Genomic DNA, 12,411 nt, shown 5'->3' with positions numbered 1-12,411 from the left:
ATTAAAGGTAATATTTTTTATTAAAAAATAATAGTTATTTTATTTATTTTTTTTAAAAATAGATGTTTAATTAAATATAAGTTATTATGGAATATGCTATTTTTTATAATTAATTAAAAACGACGCGGATTGGTCGTGTGGTTCGCAATCGGCTTTGCAATTGACGACTTCCGTACTACGCGAGTCTAAATGGCAGAGGAAAGTGAAATGGGTGGCTTGCTTACCACGGCATGCGTCCGAGGACAAGTTGAGTGGAAAGCAGTACGCACCCTCGGCGAGCATTAAACTGTCACCTCACGTTAGGTTTCATCCAAATAAAGCCAATCCAACCTGTTTCCCTTTACCACGCTGAGCTCGAGTTGGGTTTTGGCTTGAAAATAATCACCTGTTCTCGAGTTGAGTTAGATTGAAGAACAAACCCAATCCAACTTGACCTGACTAAATTTGATAAAATGTCGCCTTTGTTATTTCATTTAGGTCATATTTGGATGCTGGTAAAAGACGAAAAATATAAACATACTCCGACCACCAGCCAAACACCCTCTAAAATAGAATGGATAAACTTATTTGATCCGAACTAAAAAGATGCTTAATTTGTTCCACTAACCATGGGAACACCAATCAAATACTGAAACATTCGTTGTTTGGTTGATTGGGCAGTTAATACCAAAGGTTAAATGTATTCTAGGGAAAAATGAGTATTTGGCATCCAAAAACAACCTTAGTTATATCTTTAAACTGATTGAGTTATAGAACTGCATAATTGCAGTTCTATAATGCAATGCTAGCCCAAAAAATGTTAAATCTTTTCCGAATTTTAAATTTTTTATACATCCTACCCTAGTCCAATTAATCCAACTCACTCTAGCTTGGTCACTTATCCAACTTGGAACAAATTTAGTTTAAGATAGAATTGGGTCGGTTTAGAGACATTCTACCACAACGTCGTCCTGAGTTGGGACTTGGACAGGTTGAATGAGCCTTGGCCCACCAATTAACCCACAAAAGGTTGGCCTGAGTGTCCTTATGGCAAACAAGCAAACCTAACTAATTTTTATCAAACGATCATGCAACCAAATTTAGTTTAAGATGGAAGCATAGCCAAAAACAAAAAAACGTAGTCCTATTTAGCTGTTCTGCTCCACCCTCTGGTTTTCTCAAGGTGAACTTCGATGGCAATGTCTCAGAGGGTGGCAGCAAATTTGGCATGGGTTTTGTGATTAGAGACCAGGACTCCAAGCTAATTGCAGCCGGAGGCTGGCCCCATTTTTGATGAGTCAGTCTCAGTGGCGGAGTTGCATGCGGTATGGAAGGGTCTCATTTATGCCAAAGTGCACCTGGGTGCGCAGCGGATTTTCTTGAGGGCGATTCGGTTACAGTGATCGATTGGATCCAGAGCATTCGTGCCAGGATAGACTTGCACCCCTTAATCAATGATATTTGCTATCTTTTGGAAGAGTCTAACTCCTTCAATATCATATATGTATTTCGAGAGGCGATCAGTGCGGCAGACTGGGATACCTCCTTCACAGCACATCACTCTAGAGACGTCATATGGAGGGCATTGGACCAAGTATCATTGGCACTAGAGCGCATTTTGTATTGTGATTATTTCGGGCATACTCACGGCCGGCCATATGTAGTGAGATGCCGGTACATTTAAAAAAAAAACACACAAAAAAAACAGCCATGCATAAGCATGTCACTAAACGGATGGGACAACTCTTTATCTCGGTAATACATATTAGTTTGTGGGCATGGGGTGAAGAGCACATTAAATTCAAGAAGTTTTAGAGATCACGGCTCTCTCTGATAGAATGCAAATTAAAAGCAAAGGCTGAATAAAAAACCTAGCTAAAACTAATGTGATCAGCAATTACCGATTACCATAAATCAAATTCAATCGCATCCACAACCCAAGGCCATCGCCACCAATAGCGATCAAAAGCAGTTCTACGAGAGGCCACCTACCTTCCCAAACTTGTTGCCTCATTAGCAACGGCACAAGGAGATAACCACCCCAAAATGGCCGTGAAAAATGCTCCTATAGTCCTAATAACTCTTGCACCACCCCAGTCTTTTCATTTAGGATGATGAGCCCCTCCATCAGTAGCAGGAGATGACGAACCCCCTTCCAAATCTTCTCACGAACTCACACGTGAACCCTTTTCTAATTATTCTTTTTTACTTCAGGACCTCTTTGAAAAATTTGGTAGACTACACTAAATCCCATCCGCCGATCTGTTGGCTAGCAGGAAGGAAATTTTTTTTTTTTTCTTCCTCCCACAGAAGTTGGGCTAGAAAGTTATTGGATGACACGAGCCTACTCAAATAAATAGTCCACTCCCATGAATCCAATAAAAAAATCAGACCAATCGTGTTAGATTTTTCCAAACAAGCTCTGAACTTAACCCATTTTCCTACACCACAACCAACCTGCTTCAGATAACTAATGCATTACCTAGGCAACTTAGTAAGAAATAATGGAATAACTGCACTTCCAGTAAGTCTGGACAGACGATTAGTGATCCCTTATCCAATACAATTTGTGACATTGACTTCCAATTCCAAGAAGGGATATGAAAGTGGAAGCAAATCTCGATACCTGCTTAATGATTCAAGTTTGAATTCTACATTCAGAATTCAGATCAAAACTAACATTTTCTGTAGTCTTTGCAGGGCATTTGATCGTTCAAGAGTTCCAACCAATTAACAACCCTAGCTTTACTCCCCTTCTGCCATATAACTGAAGATCACATCCCAACACAGTGAGAACCTTCATATCCTTCATATCCAAGCCGATAGAGTACAATACACAGGTATACAGACAACCAGGTGAAAGTTTACCACAAAGGATATGCAACAATCGCAAGAGAATTTGCATGCAGTGAGGATTTTGTTTTATATCATACACCATGTCTAAGCTTTTAGCATATACAGGTAGTCATTGATGATGGACAAAGCCGAGGACCGGTATCCTGACCCAAATAAATTATAGTGATTCAAGTAATGATACAGCTTGTACAAGTCCCTCCTATTCTCAAAGCCAGGCTGTTTGGGCATAACCTGTATAAAGGAATAAAGAAATTACTTCAGAAAAGATTAAAGATGTCAGTTAAACTCCAGAAAAAAGTATAAATGATTGCACATAGGAGGGCTCACAAGCAAAGCACATGAGGGAAAGAAAAAAAATTAAAACATGCTAAAGTGAAGATTGTGTATCTCCAGGTGACAGCATGCATTCTAACTTGTTAAAATGATCAAGATGATAATACACATGCTCCTACTTATTATTATTACTATAATAAAAGGATTCCACTGTTATGTTCATCCCTCTGGCAAATTAAGAATTTCTATAATTATAAAAATCTAAGGGCTCGTTTGGTTTGCGGGAAGCATTTTCCTTTCTAGGAATATGGAAGCAGATTCATAGGAAAAAGATGCCTAGAAAAGTACTTTTGGCATGTTTGGTTGACCATGGAAAATAACAAATTTCCAAAGTGATTATGTTTGGTTGACCATCCACTTTCCAGGAAAAGTTATGTATAATAAAAATTAGGTCTTTAATACCTCTTTAATGCTGAAGGGCCTTTTTGGAAAAAAATAAAAATGGAGTGATTCCCGCAGCATTGGAAAGTAACTTTTCCATGTTTCTCATGGAAAAGACTTTTCCATAAAATGTGGAAATATAATTCCATGGAAATACAACTTTTCCGTCTCTCTCCTTTGAAAACTCCAACCAAACAAGAGGCATCTCATTAATTTCCCGTTGACCGCACTTTCCCCCCTTCTTTTCCCACGAACCAAAAGAGCCCTAAGCTTACTGACTTGCATAAAATGACTCCCCAAGGGAATCTTGCATATAAGAACGCTAAAGAAGCATTGCCTATTTATATATCTTGAAAATTCATACTATTGACAAATTTATAATCAAGAAAGCCACATCCCAATCACTCGCGGTCAACTTTACACATTCTCACCTGATTCCATATAAAACTTTTCTGTACTAGTTCCATTTTCCAGTAATCACCAAGTCGTTTTATACTTAATTTTATACATAAAGGGAGAAGAGAATGATACCTCAAAATAGGAATTATAAAATGATCCACCAAACCCAGCACACCATGACATTCCAAATTCTGCCTCATTGTGCCCATCTGTATACAAGGACAAAGTTGAGATTATGATAAGAAATAAAAGCCTTCCAAGCCATATATCCTTGCATGCAGCCTATAGTTTTGTTAGTTTAATGGCTCCATATTTCAACATCGGTAAGGTAGTCCAGTAAAACAATTTGTACTTACAGATTATGTAGGATCATGCAAGTCCCAGAAATGGAAATTTTATATACCCTTGTTATGCATATATGCATACATGTGTGCATTATGTACAATTGACCATTACAAAATTAACATATACTCATCGTTCATTGTTTTATAATTGTGTATATTCCTTTCAACACAAATTTCTTTACATTTTGAGAGTCCATTATTCAATTTCTTTTCAAAAATTATGATCAACGATCCTCAAATAGTTCTTAATTTATACTTGGTTCGTCATCAGATAATCAAATTAAAATGATTCAAACTTACATGTGGTATGAATAAATTTGATTCAAACTTACAGTAACATGCTGGATCCAATATAACCGGATCACCATTCTCATCACGACCGATGTTCCCACTCCACAAGTCTCCATGAAGTAAGCACGGTTCAATCACAACACCTTCAAAAAGGGGTCGCATATTCTTTACTAACCTCTGACCTGTCAAAGTGCAATTCAAAGAGAATACATCAAAAAATTAATCCTAAATATTTCAAAATGAAGTTTGAAAGACACCTTGGGCCAGGTTTATTGAAGAAGTTGCCTGTGTCAATCCTATGAGTGGCAAAATTTGACCTGTCCCTGCCAACCCACACGAACCCACCTGCAATAAATAGGTTTCATTTGGGCCTTCTTAAAGTCAGGTCGATTCTTGGTCAACCAAAATCAACCCGACTATAAATGAGTGGCTTTGGGTATAGCCCTTGAATCCAATGGCTCACCTGGGTTAATCCGGTTGGAAAATAAACGGCTCCTAGATCCAACATAGTTGATAGTTCTTTTAATTTTTTCTATTCAGCTTGGTTTTTACTTAAAAACAAGAAGGTTACAGAAAGTGATGGTCAAGGGGGTTCATGGGATTTGGGATGTGGGGTTGCACTTTTGGTAGTTTTATCTTCAGTAAGTTTATGACTGTCATATATCCTAAATTTCTAAGTTTATTGTAATGACAAAGATATATTTGAAGTTAAATTTGATTTTGTTTTTTGTAATTTTTGTATACCATGTTTTCTTTTACCTTTTAGTCATATTTACGATTGCTAAGTGAAAACTTAATGGGTTGGTGGATGTGCATGGGTTTACATAAATGGGTCAGGTATCGATTGAGAGTTTTTTAACCTGAACATGACATGACCTAAATCTGACCCGACCCGACCATTGCCGCCCCTAACAAATCCAAATGCCATTAATTCCTGCTCAAGATCAAACCTTTTAGAAGGGGGAATACCTTAGATAATTTTTCCAACTGCTGCCATCCAAGTCTTCTTGGGACATGGTGAGGCCAACTTAAATCTAAATACCAAACTTACTGAAGGTAAAACCAGCTTGGATTCTTAGATGGTGAAAGGGTAAAATTAACTTTCTGAGACATGTTTAATGTTAGGACTAAATTTATAGATTCTAGGAACATTGTGATAGACATGCAATTTAGTTAAAAATGAACAAACATGTTGTTTAGAAGTAGTTAAATACAATATTAGACTAGAAACCTACACATGCTCTGCACATAAGGAGAAAAGAGATAAAGAATGCATGGCCCACAAAGGACCATTATGATCCGTTGGTCAAAACTCTTTATGGCATTTGAGATGGGGAAGCAAATCCGTGAAATCCCCACTTTATCATATCACCACCTTTTCTGGGTGGATTAGAGAGAGAGAAGTGGGGATTTGAGAGGCTAGTAGCAACTGTTAAAGCCTTTCCACATTTGCACTTCCTCACAGGAACTCTAATAAGTACGAGGTTATGTAGTATTGGGACTCTAAGAAAGTGATAGTGCCATGTTTTCTTTCTCATGCTATTTGTTATCTAATCAACCCAAGGAATACATTTATTGGAACTCCTACTCCTAACACATGTTAGATTCCCCTTTTTTTTGACATGGTACCTTCTCACCTAATTTCACATGAGACAGTTGAACATCCCCCAAAAGGGTGACAGTTAGTCACAATGATGGAAGAGAGTTCCCGTTATACATTTGTTGGAAATGATATGATGAGTTAAGGGTTTGAAAATTTAGGATTATCTCGGGTTTTTAAGGGGTTTTAAGAAGAAGATTATGGAATGGTACTAACCAATGAAGATAGGCAATCTACAATGAATTTGCCACCATGTTGTGACTGGCATCACAATTTAAGGTTTCTTATGATCACTGCAAGAGGAATAAGCATAAAATACTTTCTTCAAGAAATGAGAATAAAACATCATAACTTTTTCCACAAACTGAAGGAGATCAGTCATTTCCATTACGTACCAATGTAACAATCTCAAAATGAAGACTTAATCCAAAGCAAGCTAGTATTTTCCTCGACTAAAACATCATCAAACAGGAGCTTCTCCAGTCTCTTCCGATGCAAATAGGTTCTGCAATCTCATGTGAACTAAATAACTCATATGCCTCACTTGGACTGTTTAATTAATAACATGTGATCTGACTCCCAAAAGTCAAAAAATATGGTCATAATCTGAGAGTTGTTTTATATAATAATTAAAAAATAAATTACCTTTAAGAGTCTTTCTCACAAACTGGCACCTTTCCCCTGATTCTTGCTTCTCCTTTCTCTTCTTCTTCTCTTCATCACTTTGTCATCTTAATTTGTAATATTCACTTGTTTTGTACAAAAAATTGCCTTCAGACAGGATATCCTCTGATTTTATCTCTTTTCCTTTCTTCGTAAGTAGCTACCAGATGGCAACTTATTATCTCTGTAATTCCACCTTCTTCACTTGCTAGCATTTAAATATGTATTCAGCATGCTTTCACTCCCATTCCTTCTTCTTACTTTCTTTTGATTATGTTTTCTTCCTGCTTCTTGTTGATGTGAGTTGCATTACCTTGGTTCTTTTTAGTCCATGACAAATGTCTTGCCTTCCTTTCTTTTGATTTGTTTCTTCTTTGCTTCTTATTGTCGTGAGTTGCATCACTTTTGTTCTTTCTAGTGCACGATAAATTCTTGCTTTACCTCAAAAATGCTGTCCTCTCTAGCTGGGCGAAAATTTATGACAATAACTCCTCTAGTCAAATATAGAACCATTCCCAATCTCTCAACAGTTGCTATTCCTAACAAGAATCTGCATGATGACAAATGATGCTATTTTATTTATTTTCTTCCATTGTGGATTTAACTTCTCAAGCATTTTCTGGAACATCCAAAGCACGTCTACCATACACAGATTTTGATTTGATGGGGTTCATGGAAGAGAAAAATAAACAAGTTTTCTACATATTTGGATGCCAACAAGGTGTTTATAATGTACCATATCGTTATTCACAAAAACTCAAAACAAAACAAAAAAAAGCAAGTTGTCTCAAGAACTGAAGCACCTTTTTCATGTATAATGGAATCTCCATACTGATCCAGTGCCAGCTTTAATTGATAGCCCAATCTGTGCTCAGCAAAAAACTCAATCCAATCTGAAGACCAACTGTTTATCTGGGGAGTACTACAGCAAGACAGTTGAAGGTGTCAGAGCATGGCAACGAAAATTAACAAAATATGATTGGTCCTTATGACCAGACGCAAATAAGATTAACATTATGAACAATAGTAACACAGTGGCATGTTCAACATGTTGGGAAGAGGAAGCGTATAAGCAGAAAACTAAGAGAGTCCAAAGATAAAAGAGAACGCAAAACCACAAAATAATTTAGGACATGAAAGAGAATAGTGCTCCATGACCACTTTGCAGGATTTTTTACAAGAAGCAGGCTAATGCAGGGATATTTTTATGCATGCAGATGGCAAGATCTTCAGAGAATTGAAAGTATTTTAGTTGAAACAATGTTCAAGAGAGGTTTCACCTGCCAATTGTGTTATCAACATCAAACCCAAAGCCCTTCTCAGATTTCCCAGCTTTATGCATTTCAGCAAGCTTTTGGCCTAGAACCGACTGAGGACATATATGTCGTTAAACAAAGTTAATCTTCAATGCTAGCTTCTAAGTGAAGTATAATGAATTAGTGTCACCTGACTTCCCCTGGAAGATCCAAACTTGATAAATTCCATGATAATATAGGAGCCACCAGTTGGTAAAGGTCCAACCTACAAGACTTCAAATCATAATAAGTTTTCTTTTACAACTAGAGGCCTTTCAGGGTGAGAAACTGTGCATGCTAAAACAAGAACAGGATATTGTTTAATTACCTTATACGGCTTTGGAACACGAATTGATTTGGTGGCATACATTGCATTTAAACCAAGAGCCTCTCCTTCAAACATTGATGGTCCAATTTTTCTGAGTCAAATTGTAACATAACTGAGGTTTTTCTCAGCTCGCTGAATAAGAATTGCTTGAGTCATAAATAACGCGGTATAAAATACATATGACTGAATTTTCACATGTCAAATTGAGCTGGTTTTGTTAATGTATACACCAGCACAACAAAATTATCATAGAAACCATAAATTTCAGAACTCAGAGCATGCAAACATCAAGGACCATTAACTGATATTATATTTAGAACAGAAAGCCTTAATTTTGCATGCAGATGTATAGAAACTTATGATTTTATGGATGTTGTTAAATAAGGCTTACAACACTTGATTGTTCATATTCAAATGTTACAATTTTTGATCAAATTAGAGAGTACCAGAGTAACAAATCTAGTCTGACAATTTTATCAGCAAAGCAAAATCTATCTGAATTTTTTCAAGTTTATGTAAGAAAATTTGCTCGATCCATTCATGGAGAGTTCTCGCCTTTGAGTTTTGCTAGATTAGCCTCATTTTAATCAAATAGGCTTTGTTGATTGATCGATGTAAGAAAATATTGGCGAATGGGCCATGAAGTAAATGCATTATGTGGTAAGAAACACTGGTTAACAACACAACAAGTAGAGGAATGTTTGTGACACATTTGCATATATACGGTTGCCTACAGAGTAGCATCCAAAACACCCCATAACTCAGCATTGACCCACTGTATTTACTTTTAAACTGAGGATGCAATGATCATTCAGGAAAGCATTAAAGAAATAAGATAATAAGCCAGTTAGGGAGAGATAACAGATATGTATTAGAGCAAGTTGGACCTATAACCTAGAATGTATTAACTATACCCATCTCATTCAAGACTAGGAGAATTCTTTGAGAACAGCATTAATTTGTGTGTTAGGAAAGTTACAGAAAAGAAAATAAGAAGGACATGAATGATAACATTTGAAATATTGTGACTAGATTATGAGTTTGTAGCTGCATGTACACAAAGGGCATGCTTGGTGTTGCTTCAGCCTTCTAAAAAGAGGAGAAACCAAAGGGTAGGTTTCTAGCTTCTCCTAAAAGTTTTTTTTTTTTTTGACTTCTCTTCTTGCAAAAGCATTTTTCAAATAATACTACCAAACACTTATTTTTCTTAAGAAGTGCTTATTTTTGCTTTATAAGTCGCAAAAGCACTTTTCTTAAACAAGACCAAAGATGCCCTAAGAATAGAACGATTTACAGGAGAAGACTGATCCAAGTGGGCTGCCTCCTCATGAATTTCAGATAACCCATTCCACTTGTTCTATATTACAATTTTTTGGCTTCTATGACATCGGTCACTAAAAATAAAATGAAAATAATGATAAAAGCCAGTCTTTCCCATCCATTTAAACATGTCCATTCTATAACTATCAGATTCTCATCAAAAGGGTGACCTTTTGAATGGATATACAATAAATTACTACTGTTTCACAGGACATCATGAACTCTTGAATTCCTTCTATTCTACCAAGATTCTCCAGTATACAAAAAACCGCTATGCTTTTTCTTCTTAATATGTTAACTTGCAACATTGTCCAAAAAAAACAAACAAGCATTTTGCCTAATTACAAAGTTTAGCCATAGGAGAACTAAACCAGAATATCTAGTTTACAAATATGACTGCAAGTTCTGTCCATTCAACATTAAAAATTCTCTTTCATGGTATATAAATAGCACATTAGTTTTATAATTGTCTCTATAAACATAACAACTTATGAAGCCTTATTTCTTCCAAGTATCACATAATATCTTTGATTTTCTATTGATGGTGAATTTCTAACTAGTATCATGTACCTACAGTAATAACAGCATGGTCAGAAATTGATGATTTCGAAACTCTCTTTCCCTTTTTTGGAGCTTGCTATAGTTTCTCCTAGCTAACAGAAAAAAGAAGGAAATGTGAATAAATTTTTGTAAGTGAATATATAAAACTTGGCATGCCTATTTGTCTTAACAAAGAAAGAACCAGAATCTGTATCATATCGGCTTGCATGACTGACACAGCCACCCCCAATGGGACTAATTCTCGTAATCTGAGTGGCCTTTCCTTCTGTGAGAATCCATTCACGAATTGGGTCATCACTCATAGCTGCCACTGTCAGTTGACAAACAAGCGAAGAATGTTATTAAATTATAATCAGAAGTCCTATAAATAAATTTATGTGCCCTGTAAATAAATTTATGTAATGTGCAGGATTACCTTATTTAAAAAGGCAGCATTTAAAATATGTACTATAAGCACAATTTAAATAATTTGATGCTTAGCATGCCATTTTTGAACATTACATGTCAAAACTTTCCCTAATATCCCAGCTAGGAATTAGTTCAGTTGCATTAATAGGGAAAAAGTTACATTGCCATCACTACACATAAGAGGGAAAATGTTGGAAGTAGTCTAGAAACTAGCCTTAAACCTCTTTGCACTAGTAATAACCAGAAACACAGATATTATATAATGCTTTTAGACTCTTATGCCATACTAATAAGTGACAAGAGATATGGAAGCTGATTATTATTTCACATCAGTTGCAAATGCATTCTATAGAATACCAAAAAAAAAAAAGTGGATAAGGTGGATACATGCTTGTGGAAGTGTTGTGGGCCATGCACACAAGATGAACTTAAAAGACATGAGAATGTTAAGCTTGAACACATAATAAATCGTAGATAAGAGAAACCTTCAAGGGTGTGTTTGGTTTGCGACCAAAATTGGAATAGGAATCAGAAAGGTCGTATTCCCCGACATATTTGGTTCGTAACCGATATCAAAATTAGAATCCGAATTGGAATAGTTTTAAGTAATTTTTTAAAAAATCAATTAATCAAAGGGATATTCTTGAAAAATTAATTTTTTTAAGTAAATATGGTGGAATGGGATTTGGGTTGGGGGTTTGCGGAGGGGTGGGTCACTCGTTCCCATTCTAAAGCCCAACCTCCCCCAACCAAACATACCCCAAAATAAGAACATCTGAGAAAGATTAGAAGCTGCATCAACAAAATAGTTGTTAGCGAATTGATTAAGTTGGTACACCGGTGGAGAGGGCTCGACTTTGTGAAGTTTCAAAAGACAGAGGAACACTTAAAAAAAAACATAGATGGAAGTTGTAGAGGTTAGAAAAATTGCATGAAAAGCCTTGAAATGAAACACCCACAAAGAGGGATCGATACAACCAGCCCTAAGGATGGATATTCCAGCGATGCAGCGGCATGCGTGTGAAGTATATCTGATGGGCTGCAAATTTCTTGTTTTGGTGGGACTATAGATAACTCTTTAGCCGTTATTCGTTTAAAAATTTTGCAATAGAGCACATAATCCTCGATAAGACGTCTCTTACCCAAGTAAAGATTTCACAAAAGCAAAAACCAATGTATTTGTACAACCTCGCTGCTTAATTTCATGTAAAATTTGAACACCAAAAAATATTAGAACAACCTCATAAGAAGAAACAGATCAATAAAAAGAAGCTTTCAGTAACAGTTATATGGCACAAAATCGATAAATGCATAGCAGAAATCATAGAAGCCGTTGGGGGTAAAAGGAATTAAATATGTACTCGGGCCGAAACAGGGCTGGTGCTTCAGTTGGCTCTGATGAGATGGCCAAATTTGGAGTCGAGGGCTGGGCCTGTGTTTGGGGAAAGGAAAGCGGCGAGAGCGAGGGAGAAAGAAAGGGAAAGAAAGGAATCCCACGTGCCCCATTTATCTGCCGCCACGAAAACCAGAAAGGAGCAGGTCCTCTGACTCGTCATCCCCTTAATATCGACCGCGGGACTGGCTGCCGACCGCCGGTTCGGATTTTCCGTGGTGACGGTCTTTTTTTTGACATGTTGGCATTAATGTTGTGTC

General features: G+C 36.6%; 1 protein-coding gene across 2 annotated transcripts; it reads right to left on the bottom strand.

Annotated features, from left to right (window-relative positions):
- Positions 1–2,766: 2,766 nt before the first annotated feature.
- LOC103716861 (protein-ribulosamine 3-kinase, chloroplastic-like) lies at positions 2,767–12,303 on the bottom strand. 2 transcript variants are annotated; one of them, XM_008805036.4, is made up of 10 exons: positions 12,120–12,303; positions 10,532–10,660; positions 10,364–10,442; positions 8,470–8,560; positions 8,293–8,367; positions 8,127–8,215; positions 7,650–7,768; positions 4,625–4,765; positions 4,081–4,157; positions 2,767–3,066 (listed from the first exon to the last, which is right to left on the bottom strand). In XM_008805036.4, the coding sequence occupies exons 1-10, from the start codon at positions 12,262–12,264 to the stop codon at positions 2,920–2,922; spliced, it is 1,092 nt and encodes a 363-aa protein (XP_008803258.1). In that variant the 5' UTR covers positions 12,265–12,303; the 3' UTR covers positions 2,767–2,919. The 2 variants fall into 2 exon arrangements, with proteins under 2 accessions (XP_008803258.1, XP_008803259.1); XM_008805037.4 differs by lacking the exon at positions 10,364–10,442 and having other exon boundaries at positions 10,507–10,660; positions 12,120–12,301.
- Between the last annotated feature and the right edge of the window lie 108 nt (positions 12,304–12,411).

Source organism: Phoenix dactylifera, unplaced genomic scaffold (assembly GCF_009389715.1).
Source record: "Phoenix dactylifera cultivar Barhee BC4 unplaced genomic scaffold, palm_55x_up_171113_PBpolish2nd_filt_p 001357F, whole genome shotgun sequence".
NCBI classification, from domain to species: Eukaryota; Viridiplantae; Streptophyta; class Magnoliopsida; order Arecales; family Arecaceae; genus Phoenix; species Phoenix dactylifera.
This window is presented reverse-complemented; position numbering and strand designations above follow the sequence as displayed.

Bases quoted from the DNA above. Each gene is read 5' to 3' on its own strand.
- LOC103716861 (XM_008805036.4), bottom strand. From the start codon at position 12,264: ATGGGGCACGTGGGATTCCTTTCTTTCCCTTTCTTTCTCCCTCGCTCT. The intron at 8,368-8,469 runs GTAATTAAACAA...GAAGTCTTGTAG, and splicing joins GTGTTCCAAAGCCGTATAAG to GTTGGACCTTTACCAACTGG. The intron at 4,158-4,624 runs GTAAGTTTGAAT...CCTTGTATACAG, and splicing joins ATTGGATCCAGCATGTTACT to ATGGGCACAATGAGGCAGAA.